Source organism: Coregonus clupeaformis, chromosome 24, assembly GCF_020615455.1.
Source record: "Coregonus clupeaformis isolate EN_2021a chromosome 24, ASM2061545v1, whole genome shotgun sequence".
NCBI classification, from domain to species: domain Eukaryota; kingdom Metazoa; phylum Chordata; class Actinopteri; order Salmoniformes; family Salmonidae; genus Coregonus; species Coregonus clupeaformis.
In genome coordinates, this window is record NC_059215.1 from 25,565,664 (window position 1) to 25,592,531 (window position 26,868).

At 42.6% G+C, this 26,868-nt stretch overlaps 1 protein-coding gene across 1 annotated transcript in view; it reads right to left on the reverse strand.

The window, feature by feature from the left end:
* pex14 (peroxisomal biogenesis factor 14) overlaps nt 1-26,868 on the reverse strand; it is a 124,262-nt gene that overhangs the window by 21,369 nt on the left and 76,025 nt on the right. The window contains exons 5-6 of the mRNA XM_041846316.2: nt 20,813-20,898; nt 15,402-15,504 (exon numbers count right to left, since the gene is read on the reverse strand). Coding sequence (XP_041702250.1) covers nt 15,402-15,504; nt 20,813-20,898 — 189 coding nt within the window. The remainder of the gene's footprint in view (nt 1-15,401; nt 15,505-20,812; nt 20,899-26,868) is intronic.

A 26,868-nucleotide genomic window follows, 5' to 3' on the forward strand; every position in this document is an offset into this window, starting at 1 on the left:
AACCAGGTGCTTGGAAGCGCGAGGCTAAACTACTCTGCTGTTTTGGTCCCGTAGCTACCACATTTGTAACAGTGTGAAGCGCACCTGTGCACAGATACAGTGTGTGACTGTGTGAGAGAAAAGTATTGCATTGTATTCTCCTCAATAGGCGCATTCAAGAGGATCACTTTTGTCAAGTCGGTGACCAACGCCTTTCAAAGTGTGTTGCATTCTGGGGATTAAAATTGTCAGAATTGCACCTACAGTGCATTCGGAAAGTATTCAAACCGCTTCACTTTTTCCACATTTTGTTATATTACAGCCTTATTCTAAAATGGATTAAATTGTTTTTTTCCCCCCTCGCCTCATCAATCTACACACAATCTCCAATAATGACAAAGCAAAAACAGGTTTTTAGATTTTTTTGCGCATATATCAATAAAAAAAAGTGACCCTTTACTCAGTACTTTGTTGAAGCACCTTTGGCAGCGATTACAGCCTCGAGTCTTCTTGGGTATGACGCTACAAGCTTGGCACACCTGTATTTGGGGAGTTTCTCCCATTCTTCTCTGCAGATCCTCTCAAGCTCTGTCAGGTTGGATGGGGAGCTGAACAGGTATTTTCAGGTCTCTCCAGAGATGTTCGATCGGGTTCAAGTCCGGGCTCTGGCTGGGCCACTCAAGAAAATTCAGAGACTTGTCCCGAAGCGATTTGCCACGATTTATGTGTACAGTGGATATATAGAAATACACGATACATGGACACCCCTTCAAAATTAGTGGATTTGGCTATTTCAGCCACACCCGTTACTTTCAACAAGGCACCGTCATAGGATGCCACCTTTCCAACAAGTCAGTTCGTCAAATTTCTGCCCTGCTAGAGCTGCCCCGGTCCACTGTAAGTGCCGTTATTGGGAAGTGGAAACGTCTAGGAGCAACAACGGCTCAGCCGTGAAGTGGTAGGCCACACAAGCTCACAGAATGGGACCGGGAGTGCTGACGCGCGTAAAAATTGTCTGTCCTCGGGTGCAACACTCACTACCGAGGTTCCAAACTGCCTCTGGAAGCAACGTCAGGACAAGAATGGTTCATCGGGAGCTTCATGAAATGGGTTTCCATGGCCGAGCAGCTGCACTTAAGCCTAAGATCACCATGAGTAATGCCAAGCGTCAGCTGGAGTGGTGTAAAGCCTCCCGCCATTGGACTCTGGAGCACTGGAGTGATGAATCACACTTCACCATCTGGCAGTCCGATGGATGAATCTGGGTTTGGCGGATGCCAGGAGAACGCTACCTGCCCCAATGCATAGTGCAAACTGTAAAGGTTGGTGGGGGAGGAATAATGGTCTGGGGCTGTTTCATGGTTTGGGCTAGGCCTCTTAGTTCCAGTAAAGGGAAATCTTAACGCTACAGCATACAATGACATTCTAGACGATTCTGTGCTTCCAACTTCGTGGCAACAGTTTAGGGAAGGCCCTTGCCTGTTTCAGCATGACAATGCCCCGTGCACAAAGCGAGGTCCATACAGAAATGGTTAGTCAAGATCGATGAACTTGACTGTCCTGAACAGAGCCCTGACCTCAACCCTATCGAACACCTTTGGGATGAAATAGAATGCCAACTGCGAGCCAGGCCAAATCGCCCAACATCAGTGCCTGACCTCACTTATGCTCGTGGCTGAATGGAAGCAAGTCCCCGTAGCAGTGTTTCAACATCTAGTGGAAAGCCTTCCCAGAAGAGTGGAGGCTGTTCTAGCAGCAAAGGGGGGACCAACTCCATATTAATGCCCATGATTTTGGAATGAGATGTTCGATGAGCAGGTGTCCATATACTTTTGGCCATGTAGTGTACATGTGATATTTGAAGCTCTCTCACTAACTGATTGTACAATGTACAAAATCCCAGTTAGCACATAATGTTCAGAGAACCATTATTTTCTTAGAGCTTGTTGAGAGCGTGGTTGTCTTATGGTTATTTTGTGCAGGATACCCAGCTAGCACAATGTTGTGAGAAACATATACAGTGCATTTGGAAAGTATTCAGATCCCCTGACTTTTTCCACATTTTGTTACGTTACAGCCTGATTCTAGAATGAATTAAATACATTTTTTTCTCATCAATCTACACACAATAACCCATAATGACTAAGCGAAAACAGGTTTTTAGACATTTTTGCAAATGTTTAAAAAAAAATTATAAAAAAATACCTTATTTACATAAGTATTCAGACCTTTTGCTAAGAGACTCGAAATTGAGCTCAGGTGCATCCTGTTTCCATTGATCATCCTTGAGATGTTTCTACAACTTGATTGGAGTCCACCTGTGGTAAATTCAATTGATTGGACATGATGTGGAAAGGCACACACCTGTCTATATAAGGTCCCACAGTTGACAGTGCATGTCAGAGCAAAAACCAAGCCATGAGGTTGAAGGAATTGTTCGTAGAGCGCCGAGACAACATTGTGACCACAGATCTGTGGAAGGCTAGCAAAAAATGTCTGCAGCATTGAAGGTCCCCAATAACACAGTGGCCTCCATCATTCTTAAATGGAAGAAGTTTGGAACCACCCACACTCTTCCTAGAGCTAGCCGCCCGGCCAAACTGAGCAATCGGGGGAGAAGGGCCTTGGTCAGGTAGGTGACCAAGAACCCGATGGACACTCTGACAGAGCTCCAGAGTTCCTCTGTGGAGATTGGAGAACCTTCCAGAAGGACAACTCTGCAGCACTCCACCAATCAGGCGTTTATGGTAGAGTGGCTAGAAGGAAGCCACTCCTCAGTAAAAGGCACATGAAAGCCGCTTGGAGTTTGCCAAAAGGCACCTAAAGGACTCTCAGACCATGACAAACAAGAATCTCTGGTCTGATGAAACCAAGATTGAACTCTTTGGCCTGAATGCCAAGTGTCACGTCTGGAGGAAACCTGGCACCAATCCTACGATGAAGCATGGTGGTGGCAGCATCATGCTGTGGGGATATTTTTCAGTGGCAGGGACTGGGAGACTAATCAGGATCGAGGGAAAGATGAACGGATTAAAGTAGAGAGAGATCCTTGATGAAAACCTGCTCCAGAGCGCTCAGGACCTCAGACTGGGACAAAGGTTCACCTTCCAACAGGACAACGACCCTAAGCACACAGCCAAGACAAAGCAGGAGTGGCTTCCAGCCAGCGTCGTCCAGGGTAGGGGAGGGAATGGCCGGCAGGGAGGTAGCTCAGTTGGTAGAGCATGGCGTTTGCAATGCCAGGGTTGTGGGTTCGATTCCCACGGGGTATGATTGATTATTAATTAAAAATAATGTAAGTCGCTCTGGATAAGAGCGTCTGCTAAATGACTAAAATGTAAAATGTAAATGTAAATGCTTCGGAACAAGACTCTGAATGTACTTGAGTGGCCCAGCCAGAGCCCGGACTTGAACCCGAACAACCATCTCTGGAGAGACCTGAAAATAGCTGTGCAGCGACACTCCCCATCCAACCTGACAGAGCTTGAGAGGATCTGCAGAGAAGAATGGGAGAAACTCCTCAAATACAGGTGTGCCAAGCTTGTAGCGTCATACCCAAGAAGACTCGAGGCTGTAATCGCTGCCAAAGGTGCTTCAACAAAGTACTTAGTAAAGGGTCTGAATACTTACACTACCGGTCAAAAGTTTTTAAAAACCTACTCATTCAAGGGTTGTTCTTTATTCTTACTATTTTCTACATTGTAGAATAATAGTGAAGACAACACAACTATGAAATAACACATATGGAATCATGTAGTAACCAAAAACATGTTAAACAATTCAAAACATATTTTATATTTGAGATTCTTCAAATAGCCACCCTTTGCCTTGATGACAGCTTTGCACACTCTTGGCACTCTCTCAATCAGCTTCACCTGGAATGATTTTCCTACAGTCTTGAAGGAGATTCCACATATGCTGAGCACTTTTTTAAATTTATTTTTTTAGGGGGTAGATCAGCTTTAATATTGCAGATAGATTGTAACTTCCATCAATGTAATTGTCTGCATCACATCCAATCCCCCAAATGTTTTTTTTCTAGCAAATACAGTGGGGAGAACAAGTATTTGATACACTGCCAACTTTGCAGGTTTTCCTACTTACAAAGCATGTAAAGGTCTGTAATTTTTATCATAGGTACACTTCAACTGTGAGAGATGGAATCTAAAACAAAAATCCAGAAAATCACATTGTATGATTTTTAAGTAATTAATTTCCATTTTATTGCATGACATAAGTATTTGATACATCAGAAAAGCAGAACTTAATATTTGGTACAGAAACCTTTGTTTGCAATTACACAGATCATACGTTTCCTGTAGGTCTTGACCAGGTTTGCACACACTGCAGCAGGGATTTTGGCCCACTCCTCCATACAGACCTTCTCCAGATCCTTCAGGTTTCGGGGCTGTCGCTGGGCAATACGGACTTTCAGCTCCCTCCAAAGATTTTCTATTGGGTTCAGGTCTGGAGACTGGCTAGGCCACTCCAGGACCTTGAGATGCTTCTTATGGAGCCACTCCTTAGTTGCCCTGGCTGTGTGTTTCGGGTCGTTGTCATGATGGAAGACCCAGCCACGACCCATCTTCAATGCTCTTACTGAGGAAAGGAGGTTGTTGGCCAAGATCTCGCGATACATGGCCCCATCCATCCTCCCCTCAATACGGTGCAGTCGTCCTGTCCCCTTTGCAGAAAAGCATCCCCAAAGAATGATGTTTCCACCTCCATGCTTCATGGTTGGGATGGTGTTCTTGGGGTTGTACTCATTCTTCTTCTTCCTCCAAACACGGCGAGTGGAGTTTAGACCAAAAAGCTCTATTTTTGTCTCATCAGACCACATGACCTTCTCTCATTCCTCCTCTGAATCATCCAGATGGTCATTGGCAAACTTCAGACGGGCCTGGACATGCGCTGACTTGAGCAGGGGGACCTTGCGTTCGCTGCAGGATTTTAATCCATGACGGCGTAGTGTGTTACTAATGGTTTTCTTTGAGACTGTGGTCCCAGCTCTCTTCAGGTCATTGACCATGTCCTGCCATGTAGTTCTGGGCTGATCCCTCACCTTCCTCATGATCATTGATGCCCCATGAGGTGAGATCTTGCATGGAGCCCCAGACCGAGGGTGATTGACCGTCATCTTGAACTTCTTCCATTTTCTAATAATTGCGCCAATTGTTGTTGCCTTCTCACCAAGCTGCTTGCCTATTGTCCTGTAGCCCATCCCAGCCTTGTGCAGGTCTACAATTTTATCCCTGATGTTCTTACACAGCTCTCTGGTCTTGGCCATTGTGGAGAGGTTGGAGTCTGTTTGATTGAGTGTGTGGACAGGTGTCTTTTATACAGGTAACGAGTTCAAACAGGTGTAGTTAATACAGGTAATGAGTGGAGAACAGGAGGGCTTCTTAAAGAAAAACTAACAGGTCTGTGAGAGCCGGAATTCTTACTGGTTGGTAGGTGATCAAAAACTTATGTCATGCAATAAAATGCAAATTAATTACTTAAAAATCACACAATGTGATTTTCTGGATTTTTGTTTTAGATTCCGTTTCTCACAGTTGAAGTGTACCTATGATAAAAATGCCAGACCTCTACATGCTTTGGAAGTAGGAAAACCAGCAAAATCGGCAGTGTATCAAATACTTGTTCTCCCCACTGTATATAAAGAGAGGGAAAAAAGTATTTGATCCCCTGCTGATTTTGTACGTTTGCCCACTTACAAAGAAATGATCAGTCTATAATTTTAATGGTAGGTTTATTTGAACAGTGAGAGACAGAATAACAACAACAAAATCCAGTAAAACGCATGTCAAAAATGCTATAAATTGATTTGCATTTTAATGAGGGAAATAAGTATTTGACCCCCTCTCAATCAGAAAGATTTCTGGCTCCCAGGTGTCTTTTATACAGGTAACGAGCTGAGATTAGGAGCACACTCTTAAAGGGAGTGCTCCTAATCTCACCTTATTACCTGTATAAAAGACACCTGTCCACAGAAGCAATCAATCAATCAGATTCCAAACTTTCCACCATGGGAAACATTATGCTTTGGGGGTGTTTTTCTGCTAAGGGGACAGGACAACTTCACCACATCAAAGGGATGATGGACGGGGCCATGTACCATCAAATCTTGGGTGAGAACGTCCTTCCCTCAGCCAGGGCATTGAAAATGGATAGTGGATGGGTATTCCAGCATGACAATGACCCAAAACACACGGCCAAGGCAACAAAGGAGTGGCTCAAGAAGAAGCACATTAAGGTCCTGGAGTGGCCTAGCCAGTTTCCAGACCTTAATCCCATAGAAAATCTGTGGAGGGAGCTTAAGGTTCGAGTTGCCAAACGTCAGCCTCGAAACCTTAATTACTTGGAGAAGATCTGCAAAGAGGAGTGGGACAAAATCCCTCCTGAGATGTGTGCAAACCTGGTGGCCAACTACAAGAAACGTCTGACCTCTGTGACTGCCAACAAGTGTTTTGCCACCAAGTACTAAGTCATGTTTTGCAGAGGGGTCAAATACTTATTTCCCTCATTAAAATGCAAATCACTTTATAACATTTTTGACATGCGGTTTTCTGGATTTTTTTGTTGTTATTCTCTGTCTCTCACTGTTCAAATAAACCTACCATTAAAATTATAGACTGACCATGTCTTTGTCAGTGGGCAAACGTACAAAATCAGCAGGGGATCAAATACTTTTTTCTCTCACTGTATACACTACTGATCAGAACTTTGGGGTCACTTAGAAATTTCCTGGTTTTCGAAAGCAAAGCAATTTTTTTGTCCATTAAAATAACATCAAATTGATCAGAAATACAGTGTAGACATTGTTCATGTTGTAAATGGCTATTGTAGCTGGAAACGGCTGATTTTTTATGGAATATCGACATAGGCGTACAGAGGCCCATTATCAGCAACCATCAGTCCTGTGTTCCAATGGCACGTTGTGTTTGCTAATCCAAGTTTATCATTTTAAAAGGCTAATTGATCATTAGAAAACCCTTTTGCAATTATGTTAGCACAGCTGAAAACTGTTGTGCTGATTAAAGAAGCAATAAAACTGCCCTTCTTGAAACTAGTTGAAAATCTGGAGCATCAGCAGTTGTGGATTCGATTACAGGCTCAAAATGTCCAGAAACAAACAACTTTCTTCTGAAACTCGTCAGTCTATTCTTGTTCTGAGAAATGAAGGCTATTCCATGCGAGAAATTGCCAAGAAACTGAAGATCTCGTACAACGCTGTGTACTGCTCCCTTCACAGAACAGCGCAAACTGTCTCTAACCAGAATAGAAAGAAGAGTGGGAGGCCCTGTTGCACAACTGAGCAAGAGGACAAATACATTAGTGTCTAGTTTGAGAAACAGACACCTCACAGGTCCTCAACTGGCAGCTTCATTGTTGGTGTTTTGTGGGTACTATTTAATGAAGCTGCCAGTTGAGGACCTATATATATATATATATATATATACAGATGAAGTCGGAAGTTTACATACACTTAGGTTGGAGTCATTAAAATTTGTTTTTCAACCACTCCACAAATTTCTTGTTAACAAACTATAGTTTTGGCAAGTCGGTTAGGACATTTACTTTGTGCATGACACAAGTTATTTTTCCAACAATTGTTTACAGACAGATTATTTCACTTATAATTCACTGTATCACAATTCCAGTGGGTCAGAAGTTTACATACACTAAGTTGACTGTGCCTTTAAACAGTTTGGAAAATTCCAGAAAATTATGTCATGGCTTTAGAAGCTTCTGATAGGCTAATTTACACAATTTGAGTCAATTGGAGGTGTACCTGTGGATGTATTTCAAGGCCAATCTTCAAACTCAACGCCTCTTTGCTTGACATCATGGGAAAATCAAAAGGAATCAGCCCCAAAAAATTGTAGACCTCCACAAGTCTGGTCATCCTTGGGAGCAATTTCCAAACGCCTGAAGGTACCACGTTCATCTGTACGAACAATAGTATGCAAGTATAAACACCATGGGACCACACAGCCGTCATACCACTGAGGAAGGAGACGCGTTCTGTCTCCTAGAGATAAACATACTTTGGTGCGAAAAGTGCAAATCAATCCCAGAACAACAGCAAAGGACCTTGTGAAGATGCTGGAGGACACAGGTACAAAAGTATCTATATCCACAGTAAAACGAGTCCTATATCGACATAACCTGAAAGGCCGCTGAGCAAGGAAGAAGCCACTGCTCCAAAACTGCCATGAAAAAGCCAGACTAGGGTTTGCAACTGCACATGGGGACAAAGATAGTACTTTTTGGAGAAATGTCCTCTGGTCTGATGAAACAAAAATAGAACTGTTTGGCCATAATGACCCCTGTAATGTTTGGAGGAAAAAGGGGAACGCTTGCAAGCCGAAGAACACCATCCCAACCGTGAAGCACGGGGTGGCAGCATCATGCTGTGGGGGTGCTTTGCTACAGGAGGGACTGGTGCACTTCACAAAATAGATGGCATCTTGAGGAAGGAAAATTATGTGGATATATTGAAGCAACATCTCAAGACATCAGTCAGGAAGTTAAAGCTTGGTCGCAAATGGGTCTTCCAAATGGACAATGACCTCAAGCATACTTCCAAAGTTGTGGCAAAATGGCTTAAGGACAACAAAGTCAAGGTATTGGAGTGGCCATCACAAAGCCCTGACCTCAATCCTATAGAAAATCTGTGGGCAGAACTGAAAAAGTGTGTGCGAGCAAGGAGGCCTAAAACCTGACTCCTTTACACCAGCTCTGTCAGGAGGAATGGGGCAAAATTCACCCAACTTATTGTGGGAAGCTTGTGGAAGGCTACCCGAAACGTTTGACCCAAGTTAAACAATTTAAAGGCAATGCTACCTAATACTAATTGAGTGTATGTAAACTTCTGACCCACTGGGAATGTGATGAAAGAAATAAAAGCTGAAATAAATCATTCTCTCTACTATTATTCTGACGTGTCACATTCTTAAAGTAAAGTGGTCATCCTAACTGACCTAAGACAGGGAATTTTTACTAGGATTAAATGTCAGGAATTGTGAAAAACTGACTTTAAATGTATTTGGCTAAGGTGTATGTAAACTTCCGACTTCAACTGTGTATGTATGTATACATATATACACATACACACACACACACATATATATATATACACAGTGGGGGAAAAAAGTATTTAGTCAGCCACCAATTGTGCAAGTTCTCCCACTTAAAAAGATGAGAGAGGCCTGTAATTTTCATCATAAGTACACATCAACTATGACAGACAAAATGAGGAAAAAAAATCCAGAAAATCACATTGTAGGATTTTTAATGAATTTATTTGCAAATTATGGTGAAAAATAAGTATTTGGTCAATAACAAAAGTTTCTCAATACTTTGTTATATACCCTTTGTTGGCAATGACACAGGTCAAACGTTTTCTGTAAGTCTTCACAAGGTTTTCAAACACTGTTGCTGGTATTTTGGCCCATTCCTCCATGCAGATCTCCTCTAGAACAGTGATGTTTTGGGGCTGTCGCTGGGCAACACAGACTTTCAACTCCCTCCAAAGATTTTCTATGGGGTTGAGATCTGGAGACTGGCTAGGCCACTCCAGGACCTTGAAATGCTTCTTATGAAGCCACTCCTTCGTTGCCCAGGCGGTGTGTTTGGGATCATTGTCATGCTGAAAGACCCAGCCACTTTTCATCTTCAATGCCCTTGCTGATGGAAGGAGGTTTTTACTCAAAATCTCACGATACATGGCCCCATTCATTCTTTCCTTTACACGGATCAGTCGTCCTGGTCCCTTTGCAGAAAAACAGCCCCAAAGCATGATGTTTCCACCCCCATGCTTCACAGTAGGTATGGTGTTCTTTGGATGCAACTCAGCATTCTTTGTCCTCCAAACACGACGAGTTGAGTTTTTACCAAAAAGTTGTATTTTGGTTTCATCTGACCATATGACATTCTCCCAATCCTCTTCTGGATCATCCAAATGCACTCTAGCAAACTTCAGACGGGCCTGGACATGTACTGGCTTAAGCAGGGGGGACACGTCTTGCACTGCAGGATTTGAGTCCCTGGCGGCGTAGTGTGTTACTGATGGTAGGCTTTGTTACTTTGGTCCCAGCTCTCTGCAGGTCATTCACTAGGTCCCCCCGTGTGGTTCTGGGATTTTTGCTCACCGTTCTTGTGATCATTTTGACCCCACGGGGTGAGATCTTGTGTGGGCCCCAGATCGAGGGAGGTTATCAGTGGTCTTGTATGTCTTCCATTTCCTAATAATTGCTCCCACAGTTGATTTCTTCAAACCAAGCTGCTTACCTATTGCAGATTCAGTCTTCCCAGCCTGGTGCAGGTCTACAATTTTGTTTCTGGTGTCCTTTGACAGCTCTTTGGTCTTGGCCATAGTGGAGTTTGGAGTGTGACTGTTTGAAGTTGTGGACAGGTGTCTTTTATACTGATAACAAGTTCAAACAGGTGCCATTAATACAGGTAACGAGTGGAGGACAGAGGAGCCTCTTAAAGAAGAAGTTACAGGTCTGTGAGAGCCAAAATTCTTGCTTGTTTGTAGGTGACCAAATACTTATTTTCCACCATAATTTGCAAACAAATTCATAAAAAATCCTACAATGTGATTTTCTGGAGAAAAAAAATCTAATTTTGTCGGTCATAGTTGACGTGTACCTATGATGACAATTACAGGCCTCTCTCATCTTTTTAAGTGGGAGAACTTGCACAATTGGTGGCTGACTAAATACTATTTCCCCCCACTGTATATATATACACACATACATACATACACATACATACATATAAATACATATATATATATACACACACATATAATTTTTAAAAATGAATTCCCTTTATTACTTTCCAACCCCACCACCCCTTCCCTATTTTGAATAAACTAGTGAACAACAATGCTTAGGCCTCTACTTCCAGCTGATACATACTATATATAATATATAGACACAGTCAATTTAACAATAATTCTATTTTGTTTGTTTTACTCATGAACTCCCTCTACCCTCAACCTCTCCGATCATTTTCATGATGTCCATCCGGTTTGCTTCTATATGCCATATCTTTCTAACTGTGCTCTTTCACAAAAGCTCTCAACCTATATACTTATTATGGACACAGTATGCTATACATTAGTCATCTTGTTGTTATTAGTTGTTGTTAGATGTTATTAGTCCCAACTCCATTCAACACCTCCCATCTATCTCTTAACACCATCCATATTGGATTTCTATTTGCCATATATTTTTCTTTTTTTTTTTTTTGAGAACTCTGTTTATTAAGTTTTACACACACACAGACAAGACAAAGCAATATAAATAATATACTCAACTAGACAAAAGTACAAATAATACATATATAAAATAAAAAAAATAAAAATAAAAAAATAATAATAATAATAATAATAATAACTTTAAAGATACCATACTTTAGACAAGTTAAACACACCAGGCAGAAGGCTACAAAAGGTTAAAGGGCAATCTATAGTATAGGGACAGAGCAAACACCTCACCATTGTTCCTGTAAACAGTTAAGGGATGGGGTGGAGAAATGCAACCACTCACAGACAGTCAAGGCCACAGACCAATCATCCACTGGACCAAAAATAAAAAGTTACAATGCTTTAAAATAAAAAATGAATATTGATAATTTTATGTAGGCGTGAACAGAATTAAAAAATAAAAATAACTGGGAAAAACAAGCTCACACCTTAGTCTCTGCCCGGGCGAGATGAACAAGGCATCCGCAGGTCACAATCAATAAGCACATCAACCTTAATGCCCCCCACCCCCACCCCAGAAAAAAAAACACAGAGAAATGCTCATCCAACCCCTAAGTCTGCCATATATTTTTCAACTGTACTGTGATGTTTTACAAAAGTTCTAACCCTTCTATTCTCAATGTTTCTACAGATTGTAAATTGAAAATAAACATTTTTGCTAAAAGTATTCTTATATTATTGATCGATTGACTATGACTTTTCAGATCACCAGGTAGTGCTATCTGCAGGGTTAGCTCCAGGTAAATATTGCAATCCTTTAGCCATTCCTGGACCTGTGTCCATAAACAAGCTACAAATGGACAGTACCAAAACAAATGATCTAATGATTCTGTCTCTTCGCAGCAACATCTGCAGAGCTGGGAAGATTGTATTGGTTCTATTGCGTTATATTGGTAGCAAGACTTTTATATAATAATTTAACTTGAAAAATTCTAAGTTTTGAATCCGGCGTCGTTTTGCGCATCAGTTCATACAAACACTATGCCATGGAATCGGTACGTCAAAAATCTCTTCCCAACTATTTTGCAATCTATATGGAACGGCTGTCAATCCTTTGGTCCTTAAATGAAACTGGTATACTTTTTTATTTATCACAATTTTCTTTAACCAATTATGTTCTTTAATGCAGGGCCGACAGACAGGTTCCTTACTTGCTGAGCACTTGTTGGCTGCATTTCCTTCACTCTGCGGTCCGACTCATCCTAAACCATCTCAATTTGGTTGAGGTCAGGGAATTGTGGAGGCCAGGTCATCTGATGCAGCACTCCATCACCCTCCTTCTTGGTAAAATAGTCCTTACACAGCCTGAAGGTGTGTTGGGTCATTGTCCTGTTGAAAAACAAATGATAGTCCCACTAAGCCCAAACCAGATGGGATGGCGTATCGCTGCAGAATGCTGTGGTAGCCATGCTTTTTAAGTGTGCCTTGAATTCTAAATAAATCACAGACAGTGTCACCAGCAAAGTACCCCCACACCAAAACACCTCCTCCTCCATGCTTTACGGTGGGAAATACACATGCAGAGATAATCCGTTCACCCACACCACGTCTCACAAAGACACGGTGGTTGGAACCAAAAATCTCAAATTTGGGACACATTTCCACTGGTCTAATGTCCATTGCTCGTGTTTCTTGGCCCAAGCAAGTCTCTTCTTTTTATTGGTGTCCTTTAGTAGTGGTTTCTTTGCAGCAATTCTACCATGAAGCCCTGATTCACACAGTCTCCTCTGAACAGTTGATGTTGAGATGTGTCTGTTACTTGAACTCTGTGAAGCATTTATTTGGGCTGCAATTTCTGAGGCTGGTAACTCTAATGAACTTATCCTCTGCAGCAGAGGTAACTCTGGGTCTTCCATTCCTGTGGCGGTCCTCATGAGAGCCAGTTTCGTCATAGCGCTTGATGGTTTTTGCGACTGCACTTGAAGAAACGTTCAAAGTTCTTGAAATTTGAAATGTTCCGTATTGACTGACCTTCATGTCTTAAAGTAATGATGGACTGTCGTTTCTCTTTGCTTATTTGAGCTGTTCTTGCCATAATATGGACTTGGTCTTTTACCAAATCGGGCTATCTTCTGTATACCCCCCCTACCTTGTCACAACACAACTGATTGGCTCAAACGCATTAAGGAAAGAAATTCCACAAATTAACTTTTAAGAAGGCACACCTGTTAATTGAAATGCATTCCAGGTGACTACCTCATGAAGCTGGTTGAGAGAATGCCAAGAGTGCGCAAAATAGTCATCAAGGCAAAGGGTGGCTATTTGAAGAATCTCAAATATACTTTGAGTTTTTTAACACTTTGTTGGTTACTACATAATTCCATATGTGTCATTTCATAGTTTTGATGTCTTCACTGTTATTCTACAATGTAGAAAATAGTAAAAATAAAGAAAAACCCTTGAATCAGTAGGTGTTCTAAAACCTTTGACCTGTAGTGTATGTAAATGTGATATCTGTTTTTTATTTTTAATACATTTGCAAACATTTCTAAAAACCTGTTTTTGCTTTGTAATTATGGGGTATTGTGTGATGAGAAATACATTTTTTTTTAATCAATTTTAGAGTAAGGCTGTATTGAAATGTGGAAAAAGTCAAGGGGTCTGAATACTTTCCGAATGCACTGTATTTCATAGGTGGGAATTTCAGTATTTCAGCATAACTTTTTCTACAGCATTCCTCATGGTTCTATTTAAAGTCAAGTTCTCAGAATGTTCAGAGAACGTTAAGTACGTTTTTCTGTGGGAATTTCAGTATTTCAGCATAATGTTTTCTGCAGGTTTCTCAGAACATTAAGAAAACTTTCCATAACAAACACAAGAAAACAGTAACGTTCCCACTAATTGGCCAAACCTGATCTTAACGAGTGCTTGTTTCCTTTTAAATGGGGTCTGTTTGAGTAAACTAAAATTAAGTCTTATTTAAACACACGGCCAACATCTGTGGTGATGCTTGTGGCAACGTCATCTCGCTGAGTGTACCTTTAATGGTTTTGTAATTATTTTATTTCAGTTTACAGTTTACTTTTTCGTTTTAGGCGAATATGTGAGTAAAATAGTTGCACTGTAGAGCCCTGGTAAAGGGTTAATTGAATTGTCAACAGACGTGAACCCTACTTAAAATAAACCAACCCTTGAAATCCTGTCGTTGATTTGTGGTTGAAAATGTACGTGACTACTTGCGTTTTTTCAACCAAAGAATCCATTGATGTTCAATGTCAGTATGTTGAAAATAAATTACAGATGAGGTTGATAGAAGGTTGGTTCAACATACTTATGCCCTGTGTGGGTATGGCTTCTACTATGCGTTTGATTCATCAGTACCTCCTCTTCTCATGATTCAACCGAATACTCTTACGGGACTATTTCACTAAGTGTGATCAACTCTTCTGTCTCAAACCAAGAGATCCATCTCGCTCAAATTAAAAGAGGGTGAAAAAAACTGCCCAGAGTTGAACAACGCTACGCTAATAAGACAAAAGTTGCTCTCTGAGGTGTCCCTCATTCACGCTTCTTCCCACCATGTTTAATTACACTGACGCCGAGCGAGGGATGCATATCTCTCTTTCTTTCCTCCCCCCAACGTTCTCTCACTCTCACACTCAGTTTCTGACAGCCAGGTTGAGAATCCTCACCTGTCCGACATGGGAGACGCACCTGTCACTGCACACTTAATCACTAGGCCCTGCGCTGAGACCAGCCGCCACGCGTCACACTTCCCAGTGCAAAATTAAAATGAACTTTCTCGCCACCGAGAGAGGAAGAGGGAGAGAGAGAGAGAGAGAGAGAGAGAGAGAGAGAGAGAGAGAGGAGGGAGACAGAGGGAGAGACAGAGGTGTAGAGAGAGAAAGAGAGTGGGTGGGAAGGAGGGAAGAAGTGTGGTAGGGAGTGACAAAAAAATAAAAAAATAAAAAAATAAAAAAGTTGTCATTTCCCAACCCCTCATTAATATTCTGAGGTTAAGAGCTTTTCAGCTAAACGTAATTAATTGAGGCCGAGCCTGACAGTAAACAAGCAATTTCAAATTAAAGCAAAATGACAGCAGAGTCATTTGTTAAAAACACGCGGCGGCGATTTTGCCGACAGATAAATGACGGAAAATGTTAAGGAGGGAGGGAGAAGTGATGAAGATATTAATCTTCACCTGTCTGTGTCAGCGTGCCACTCATCTCGGCGATGTTGCTCTCGATCCTCTGCAGATGCTTCTTGTCCTCTTTGCTGCCCATAATGAGGGGAAGGATGTATTTCTGCAATTAAAAACATGACATGCTATTACACTTCTTGCCAGGAAGGGAGAGAAAGGGTGTGTTCTAAATGGAACCCTATTCCCTATATAGCGCAGTACTTTTGACCAGGGCCCGGGGGGCTCTGGACAAAAGTAGTGCACTATATAGGGAGCCATTCGTTACACAGATTGAGAGGCGGGAGGGGGGGGGGGCATTGTTAAGCAGTTTCAACTCTGGATGGACAAAGGCAATGTTTTATGTTATCACAGTGTGGCCTAAACTGTCTAAAGGTCAATGTTGTAGATTCTAGGGCATCTGAAAAAAGGAACCAACACAAAATGTTTTACTGCAGACTGGTTAAGGAAATTTAACTATTGGTGTGGAAAATGATACTGAGGGGAGAGGAGGTAACATCTGACAAAGTGACAGAAAATGCTAAACCTACAGTATACCCAGAATATGAATTTGTCACCACTGTTTTAATATTGAAAGACATGATTGAATCGAGTGATAGCATTTGTATGTCATTGCTAGTTTAGACAAATCTTTGTGATCCAATGTGAATGTGGCCCAGATGTGGCCCAGATGAGAGAGTGTCAATGACAATCATAGGTTGGCTTCATTATTAGACTACACAACGTTACAAAACGTTTTGCAACAAACAATGAAAATTATTGAACAAGTCTAGCTAGTCCCTCCCTGTTTCAGTCGGTTTTATTCAATTTGGTGAACGAACACGACCCTAGAAACATGTGTGTAGTTGAACTCTGCACATGTTAATGGGCCTCTAGACCAGTGATACTGAAATACACTGAACAAAAATATATGCGCTACATGTAAAGTGTTGGTCCCATGTTTCATGAGCTGAAATAAAATATCCCAGAGGTTTTCCATATGCACAAAAAGCTTTTTTTCTCTCAAATTGTGTGCACAAATGTGTTTACATCCCTGTAGGTGAGCATTTCTCTTTGACAAAATAATCCATCCACCTGACAGGTGTGGCATATCAAGAAGCTGATTAAACAGCATGGTCATTACACAGGTGCAATAAAAAGGCTGTTCTAAAATGTAAGGTTTAGTCACATAACACAATGCCACAGATGTCTCAAGTTTTGAGGGAATGTGTAATTGGCATGCTATCTGCAGGAATGTCCACCAGAGCTTTTGCCAGAAAATGTCCTGTTCACTTCTCTACCATAAGCCGCCTCCAACGTTGTTTTAGAGAATTTGGCAGTATGTCCAACCGGCCTTACGACAGCAGACCACGTGTAACCACGCCAGCCCAGGACCTCCACATCTGGCTTCTTCACCTGCGGGATGGTCTGAAACGAGCCACCCAGACAGCTGATGAAATTGTGGGTTTGCACAACCGAATAATTTCTGCACAAACTGTCAGAAACAGTCTCAGGGAAGCTCATCTGCGTGCTCGTCGTCCTCACCACGGTCTTGACCTGATTGCAGTTTGGCGCCGTAACCGACTTCAGTGGACAAATACTCACCTTCGATGGCCACTGGCATGCTGGAGAAGTGTGCTCTTCACGGCTGAATCCCGGTTTAAACTGTCCTGGGCAGTATGGCGTCGTGTGGGTGAGCGGTTTGCTAATGTCAACGTTGTGAACAGAGTGGGCAGGCATAAGCTACGGACAATGAACACAGTTGCATTTTATCGATGGCAATTTGAATGCACAGAGATACCGACGAGATCCTGAGGCCCATTGTCGTGCCATTCATCCGCCGCCATCACCTCATGTTTCACCATGATAATGCACGGCCCCATGTCGCAAGGATCTGTACACAATTCCTGGAAGCTGAAAACGTCCTAGTTATTTCATAGCCTCCATAACCAGACATGTCACCCACTGAGCATGTTTGGGATGCTCTGGATCAACGTGATTTCCATATATGAACTGTAACAATAAAATCTTTGAAATTGTTGCATGTTGCGTTTATATTTTTGTTCAGTTTAGATTAGCAAGAGGGCCACATTTACAAAATCACAAGAGGTCAGGGGCCAATTATTCAAAAAGATATATAGTGAGCTCCAAAAGTATTGGGACAGTGGCAAAAGTTTTGTTGTTTGGGCTCTGTACTCCAGCACTTTGGATTTGAAATGATACAATGACTATGAGGTTAAAGTGCAGACTGTCAGCTTTAATGTTAGGGTATTTTCATCCGTATCGGGTAAACCGTTTAGAAATTACAGAATTGTTTGTACATAGACCCCCCCAATTAAGGGGAACAAAAAATCACTTATATGTGCATTAAACTAGTCAAAAGTATAGTATTTGGTCCCATATTCCTAGCATGCAGTGCTTACATCAAGCTTGTGACTCTACAAACTTGTCGGATGCATTTGCTGTTTGTTTTGATAGCGTTTCAGATAATTTTGTGCCCAATAGAAATGAATGGTAAATAATGTATTGTGTCATTTTGGAGTCACGTTTACTGTAAATAAGAATATAACATGTTTCTAAACACTTTACATTAATGTGGATGCTACCATGATTATGGAAAGTCCTGAATGAATCGTAAATAATGATGAGTGAGGAAGTTAGACGCACAAATATCATATCCCCAAGACATGCTAACCTCTCACCATTACAATAAAAGGGGAGGTTAGCATTTGTGGGCGGTATGATATTTGTGCGTCTAACTTTCTCTGCACTTTAACCTCATAGTCATTGTATTATTTCAAATCCAAAGTGCTGGAGTACAGAGCCAAAACAAGTGTCACTGTCCCAATATTTTTTGGAGCCCACTGTAGGTCTATAGATTTTTCCATATTTGACTAACATTCACATACATTTTTTAAACCTTCACATAGTTGCCACAGATGACATTTAGGTAAGTGCCGCAGATTACATCAATCCTTTCTCTTTGGAATGGAGCGAGCAGCCGTCTGGACCAGGTTTTCCCTGCATCACCTGACGCTGGGTGACGCTAGTCCTAGTAATAAACACTTTTAAGTTGAAAAATATTAAATGAGTGTCAACAGTGAGTAATGAATAAGTAGGCTACTGGGAGGGCTGGTTTACATGGCGCCTTTATAACATAAATAAAGTATGGGCAGATGATGGGGCATATGGTGTGGCTAGCGCTCCGCTCCGGTGACATGACAGCAGGACGCAGCTCCGTTGGGGAATCCCAACTCCCATGCTACGAGCTGCTGGGTCTCTCGCTCGATAGAGAGCAGTAGAGACAGGTACTGGTAGGGTGTGAGAGAGAGAGAGAGAGAGAGAGAGAGCAAGACAGAAAGAGAGGGAGAGAGTGAAATACATTGTAAAAAGGAGAGAGTGAGCGGGTAGGGAAAGGTAGGGTGTAAGGGAGAAAAACTAAAACAACCTAAGGACAGAGTCGAAGAGACCCTTCTGTATTATAATGCTGGGCCTCTCACTAGATAGAAAGCAGCTGGGACAGGTAGGGTGAGAGACAAAGACGGCCAGAGGACAGGTAGGGTGAGAGACAGACGGCCAGAGGACGGGTAGTAGGGTGAGAGACGGAGAGAGAAAGGGAGAGTTAACAAGAGACCAAACTATTTTATAAAACTGTAGATTATAATTTCATGTAGTGCTACAAGTGGTGACGCGCTATAGCGATGCTACTGGACAAAGCTCAATGTAGAATAGTGAATAGTAATCATTACATCGCAATGCAATGGAACATATTGTAGCGTAAGGGAACTTGAGCGTAAAGTAGTGTCACCTGAGGGAATGTAGCAGAATATAGGATAAGCTAGTCTTCAGATAGCATTACTGTACTTATTATATTTAGAGAATATATTGAAATAGAATGAAACCCCAGTACTCTATTAAGGAAGGTTATTTTCAGATTTTCTTTGGCTCAGAGTAGTAGGTTTATTATGGCATATAGATTATGTACTGTAGGGGCTGGCTCCACAGAGAACTCCATGGCTGTGTCCCAAATGGCACAACTTTTGACCAGAGCACTATGGGCCCTGGTCAAAAGTAGTGCACTACATAGAAAATAGGGTGCCATTTGGAATGCAAACCATATACACAAACTCCTGCCATGGCACCCGCCATCCACAAGAAACAAGTCTCGAGCCCTACACCCCCAGAGTCATGACATCATGGGAGCGTTGTGATCTAGCAGCTACGCACAGACACATGTGCGCACACACACACACGATGGCTGGTCATACTGGGTATAACGGCTACTGCTAAACTCTCATCCACCTATAAAAGAGAGTAATGGCTTCCACATGCCACTCACAGCAATATGAAAGGCTACAGAGGGATTCATGTCAGTGAGGAACAAGGAGCCTCCCAGGCCCATGTTCAGGGGCTCTGGAGCGTGATATAAACCAAGGCGATTATTTTTGGAGGGCGTAATATCAAAAGAAGGTTGTGTGCTGTGCTGGCAACTTTAGTTTTTTTGCATAAAGGAAAAAAGGATTGAGAGAGAGAGACAGAAAAGAGGGGTTCAAATGAGATCATGTAATTACGCAAGCCAGGCCAGAGCTTTTAACAACCAGGCAAGACCGATGTATGGAGCGTTTGGCCCTAGAATCTAACATTCAAAGTTACAATTGACTGATGTACCAACAAACCCCACTAATATAAATGTAATATTGGGGCAAACTGCAGTGACAGAACTCACTGGACTGTGTAAAATAAATGGTGGGACGAAATAGATCCTCTAGATCAGAGTCTTGAAATCCAGAATACTGCTGGTTCTTTTCTCCCTGGTAATGAATTGATGAAATGATTGATTAATATCACTGATTGGCCAGAGAAACCAGTAGAGCTACAGACCTTGAGGCCCGGTCTAGATTATTGAATATGATATAAGCCACCTTTCAACCTTAAATCCTTTGATTTCAACAGAAATGTCAATAAATGCTTACTCAAGGAATAAGTTGTTAGAATGCAATCAAGGGCTGAATGACCACCAAATTAGGAGATAACAGAACAGGTGCTTAAAGTAGGTATGTTTAAAGGTACAGTCTGGGATCTGGGAATCTGTTCAACGGCCATCTCAATTCTTGATATTTACCCATTGATTCTTGAATAACATAACTTACTGTATCATAATCTAAATATAAGAACACAACAAAACATAGCCAAACATTGTATATCTTCAAAATATGGTTTAACTATACTTTTGATCTCATGGATGGTCAATCCTTGCATCCATAACTCCATCTAAGAATTTGAGAATGGTTACATTTCTCCAGCCCCAATCCTCAACTGTTTACCAAAACAAGTGGCAGGGCGAATGCTTTTCCACCCCATCCGAATCCCAGACTGTAGCTTTCACTTCCAGCCTACCAGAAGGGACATTTCTGGACAGAATTAAAATGGCGTACCTTGTAGAGGTGATGGAAGCCAAAGGCCATGCCCATCATGATGACAGTGAGGGCACCGTAGTCTCTCCATCTGTAGCCAGGGGGACCTGAGGAGAGACAAAAACACAACATCAAATCACTGAGTAACGGTTACACCCCGTCATGGTAAGAAGACTCTACAAGGTACGCCATTTTAATGGTAGTACTGAGGTAACAAACTCATGGTAAGTTGAATTCAGTACTTTAATAGTTTAAATCAAAAAGAAAAGATATTGAAAACAGGGAAGGAAATCTGCAATGTTATCCATCAGAAATTTAATAAAACATTGCAATGAAATCAATTCAGCAAACAAACCAACCAAAAAACATTGAACTAGCTAAAAGTCATCTCTCAAGCTAAGACAATGCCATATGAGATGACAAGATGGCGCCGGAGGGGACAGCTGCCGTTTTATGGACTCTTAACCAACCGTGCTATTTTGTTTGTTTTTTCGCATTGTTTGTAACTTATTTTGTACATAATGTTGCTCCTACTGTCTCTTGTGACTGAAAATAGCTTCTGGACATCAGAACAGCGATTACTCACCTTGAACTGGATGATTAATTTTTCTTTAAATGAGTCAGACGATAGGGATTTGCTCCAGACACCCGACAGGGCCCTCATCCCAGTCATTCGCAGTAGAAAGAAAAGGAACTATATCTCGGAAGAATATCGGGGTGCCTGGTAAGGAGCCGGCGACAAGTGGCTAATCTGCCTTTGCCATCGATACTATTGGCAAACGTACAATCGTGTGATAATAAAGTGGACGAACTACAAGCATGTATATCCTACCAACGGGACATTAAAAACTGTAATATCTTCTGTTTCACCGAGTCGTGGCTGAACGAAGACATGAATAACATACAGCTGGCGGGTTATACACTGTACCGGCAGGATAGAACAGCAGCCTCTGGTAAGACAAGGGGTGGTGGTCTATGTATATTTGTAAACAACAGCTGGTGCATGATATCTAAGGAAGTCTCAAGGTTTTGCTCGCCTGAGGTAGAGAATCTCATGATAAGCTGTAGACCACACTATCTACCAAGAGAGTGTTCATCTATATTCTTCGTAGCTGTCTATTTACCACCACAAACCGATGCTGGAACTAAGACCACACTCAATTAACTGTATATGGCCATAAGCAAACAGGAAAACGCTCATCCAGAGGCGGCGCTCCTAGTGGCCGGGGACTTTAATGCAGGGAAACTGAAATCGGTTTTACCTCATTTCTACCAGCATGTTAAATGTGCAACCAGAGGGGGGGAAAAACCTCTAGACCACCTTTACACACACAGAGACGCGTACAAAACTCTCCCTCGCCCTCCATTCGGCAAATCTGACCATAATTATATCCTTCTGATTCCTGCTTACAAGCAAAAACTAAAGCAGGATGCACCAGTGACTCGGTCAATAAAAAAGTGGTCAGATGAAGCAGATGCTAAGCTACAGGACTGTTTTGCTAGCACAGACTGGAATATGTTCCTGGATTCTTCCGATGGCATTGAAGAGTACACCACATCAGTCACTGGCTTCATCAATAAGTGCATCGATGACGTCGTCCCCACAGTGACTGTACGTACATACCCCAACCAGAAGCCATGGATTATAGGCAACATCCGCACTGTGCTAAAGGGTAGAGCTGCCGCTTTCAAGGAGCGGGTCTCTAACCAGGAAGCTTATAAGAAATCCCGCTATGCCCTCCGACGAACCATCAAATAGGCAAAGCGTCAATACAGGATTAAGATCGAATCGCACTACACCGGCTCTGACGCTCATCATCTATTACAGAGTACAAAGGGAACCACTGCCCAGTGACACGAGCCTACCAGACGAGCTAAATTATTCCTATGCTCGCTTCGAGGCAAGTAACACTGAAACATGCATGAGCGCATCAGCTGTACTGGACGACTGTGTGATCACGCTCTCCGTAGCCGATGTGAGAAAGACCTTTAAACAGGTCAACATTCACAAGGCCGCAGGGCCAGACGGATTACCAGGACATGTACTCCAAGCATGCGCTGACCAACTGGCAAGTATCTTCACTGACATTTTCAACCTCTCTCTGTCTGAGTCTGTAATACCAACATGTTTCAAGCAGACCACGATAGTCCAAGAACACTAAGGTAACCTGCCTAAATGACTACCGACCCGTAGCACTCACGTCTGTAGCCATGAAGTGCTTTGAAAAGCTGGTCATGGCTCACATCAACACCATTATCCCAGAAACCCTAGACCCACTACAATTTGCATACCGCCAACAGATCCACAGATGATGCAATCTCTATTGCGCTCCAAACTGCCCTTTCACACCTGGACAAAAGGAACACCTATGTGAGAATGCTATTCATTGACTACAGCTCAGCATTCAATACTATAGTGCCCTCAAAGCTCATCACTAAGCTAAGGACCCTGGGACTAAACACCTCCCTCTGCAACTGGATCCTGGACTTCCTGACAGGCCGCCCACAGGTGGTAAGGGTAGGTAACAACACATCCGCCACGCTGATCCTCAACACGGGGGCCCCTCAGGGGTGCGTGCTCAGTCCCCTCCTGTACTCCCTGTTCACTCATGACTGCATGGCCAGGCACAACTCCAACACCATCATTAAGTTTGCCGATGACACAACAGTGGTAGGCCTGATCACCGACAACGACGAGACAGCCTATAGGGAGGAGGTCAGAGACCTGAGCCGTGTGGTGCCAGGACAACAACCTCTCCCTCAACGTGATCAAGACAAAGGAGATGATTGTGGACTACAGGAAAAAGAAAAGGACTGAGCACGCCCCCATTCTCATCGACAGGGCTGTAGTGGAGCAGGTTGAGAGCGTCAAGTTCCTTGGTGTCCACATCACCAACAAACTAACATGGTCCATCACACCAAGACAGTCGTGAAGGGGGCACGACAAAACCTATTCCCCCTAAGGAGACTGAAAAGACTTCGCATGGGTCCTCAGATCCTCAAAAGGTTCTACAGCTGCACCACAGAGAGCATCCTGACTGGTTACATCACTGCCTGGTATGGCAACTGCTCGGCCTCCGACCGCAAGGCACTACAGAGGGTAGTGCGTATGGCCCAGTACATCACTGGGGCCAAGCCTCCTGCCATCCAGGACCTCTATACCAGGCGGTGTCAGAGGAAGGCCCTTAAAAATTGTCAAAGACTACAGCCACCCTAGTCATAGACTGTTCTCTCTGCTACCGCACGGCAAGCGGTACCGGAGCGCCAAGTCTAGGTCCAAGAGGCTTCTAAACAGCTTCTACCCCAAGCCATAAGACTCCTGAACATCTAATCAAATGGCTACCCAGACTATTTGCATTGCCCCCCACGCCCCTCTTTTACACTGCTGCTACTCTCTGTTTATTATCTATGCATAGTCACTTTAATAACTCTACCTACATGTACATATTACCTCAACTACCTCGACTAACCGGTGCCCCCGCACATTGTCTCGGTACCGGTACCCCCTGTATATAGCCTCGCTATTGTTATTTTTACTGCTGCTCTTTAATTATTTGTTACTTTTATTTCGTATTATTTTATATTGTATTTTCTATTGTGATTTCTTATCTTTTTTGCATTCATTTTGTATATTTTTACTTTTATATTTTCTTCATTTTTTAACATTTATATATGTTATTATTTTTTTAATTTTTTTTAATTCTTTCTTAAAACTGCATTGTTGGTTAAGGGCTTGTAAGTAAGCATTTCACTGTAAGGTCTACACCTGTTGTATTCGGCGCATGTGACAAATAAAAAAATAAACATCTAGGAGAGGAAGAACCTGTAAGGGCTGAAAGGTGAGTGTGTCTGTGGGACTGGAACTAGACAGTGTGTGTCTTTGGATGACAGAGTGAAAGTGTGTCATTGTTTCATTGTTTGAGCTGTCATCTGGGTGGGCCTGCTGTTTCGCTGAGTGGAATTTCCCACATCACAGCAACATTCAACTGAAAATGTCCCTAAAATACAACCAACAGAGCGTTGTTTCCACAGTGTTTGCCCTAGATGTTTTCTTAGGCGGGAAACAGAAATCTAAACATGAAGTGGATGTGGACAACTAGGCTAGTTTAACAAGTTTAATTTGTAATTTAATTTGTGTGTGTGTGTGTGTTTGTGTGTGAGAGAGGTGAGCGAGCATGCGTGCGTGCTGGGGGAATCATGTACTATAGTATATGAAGATTAACCATTGTCCTAACATTCAATTCCAAATTATATATCAAGACTATTACCCCTCAGACATGACTGTACATACCATATTTCACTTAGGTGTATCACCAGGGCCAGCGTTATGGCCCGCCCTACCGTACATCCTTGCCCGTCCAAATAAAATATTGAAATATTGATCATTTATTTGACCAAGATGCGCGCCGACAGATAAACGCATCAATCTCAGTTAAAGCATCAGAGGGAGCGAAACAGCGCCCCTCTGTCTCAGTATGTGTAGACCATGCTGTCTGGACCAATAGAGTATGGCATGTCATACTATTTCTGGCCAGACAGAATAAGATACATGGGCTACATAAAGAGGGGCGCTGTTTCGCTCACTTGGATGTTTTCTCCGGTGATATAGTTTCAGCAGAAAGGAAGAGGCGAAGTGAGAGGGCTCACTCACGCCAAAATCTGTACACTATAAGCCCAATGCGTTTCTATATAATAATATGCAGACCTAAGCTTGTCACCTGCCTTCCCGCCATTGGGACAAAGAATCCTGAGCCTATTTGCAATGTGTTTACACAGCGGGAAATGCAAAAGTATTTTCTTTTTTGCTATGATTAGCTCGTCAAGAATTAGCCTGTAGCCTGATTGCTTATTCCATAGTCCATTTTACTTTGACCTGTCCTGTTTTAAGGATATGCTGTTTGTTAACATGTCAGCGCATTTTTTATTTGATTGGGTGCCATTTAGGTTATTTGATCGGAAAGACTTGCATGGATGTAAAAAGTTTCAGTCTCATTACATTGTCATACATTTTCTCTCCAGCCTGTATGTAGGCTACAGAAAAGGCCACATACTCTTTCCACCATATTCTATATCTGCTACATGATTTATGTTCCAACATTGTTTTGACGGAATGTTGGTGGAGCGCCGCAGCGATGCATCTCTCCAACAGCACCCTGGGAACGGACAAGATACATATTTTGCGTCCCAAAGTGGGCACTGCTTATCACAGGGCGGCATCAGCACTCACCTAAAAAGCCCATATGCCACTGGTTGAGAGAAATTGTCATTATTTTTGGGCAGGATTACGTGAGGTTTTATATGTTGTTGGAGGTGCGTCTTGGTCAATTTAGCTCAGAAAATGCTGCACTCATCAATCTACCGCCATAGGCGGCCGCCTAATTCTGCCTAATGAGCGGGCCGGCCCTGCACCCATTTAAAAAAATTTGTGCAAGTGCGTGCACACATAGGAGGTCCCGTGAAAAAATGGGCCCGGCTATGGAAATGAAATGCCCGTCCAACTGATTGGTTCTGGCGCCGGGTCTGTGTATTACACATGAAATTATAAGAGCATCCAGTTTTCGTGCCGTTCTACAAGGGATTTGATTGATCTTATTGATTTGCATGTAAAAAACACTGCTGGTCTACTGACCATCGTCAAGGTGAAAAAGACGGTCCTCTCCTTGGTCAAGGGCACACGTCAACACAAATGCAGTGAAGGAAGGAAGAACCGGCAACCTTTCCCATCAAAAATTTGAAAATCACTCTCCCATTGTCCATATGGTATACCACATACATTTGAGTCTTCATCAACATTATGGCTCCCGTACATCGTCGCGTCTCGCTATAGCGTGCCGCTCGTCAGAGAGGCAGGCGGAAGAGTCCTTGAGGTGGGTGGATGACCCTGGCTACCCAGTAAGCCTCTGCATCAACTGGGGGGTCTCGCCACTCACCAGTCTCTCTTCCACCTCTTAGGTCCCCCCATTACCTCGCTCTCCTCCTCATACTCTTCTCCCACCATCTCCATCTCTCCTTTTTTATTTGGTCACTTAAGCCATGGATGGAGCTCTAGTCTCCATCCCCCGTTTTTCCAATCTCCT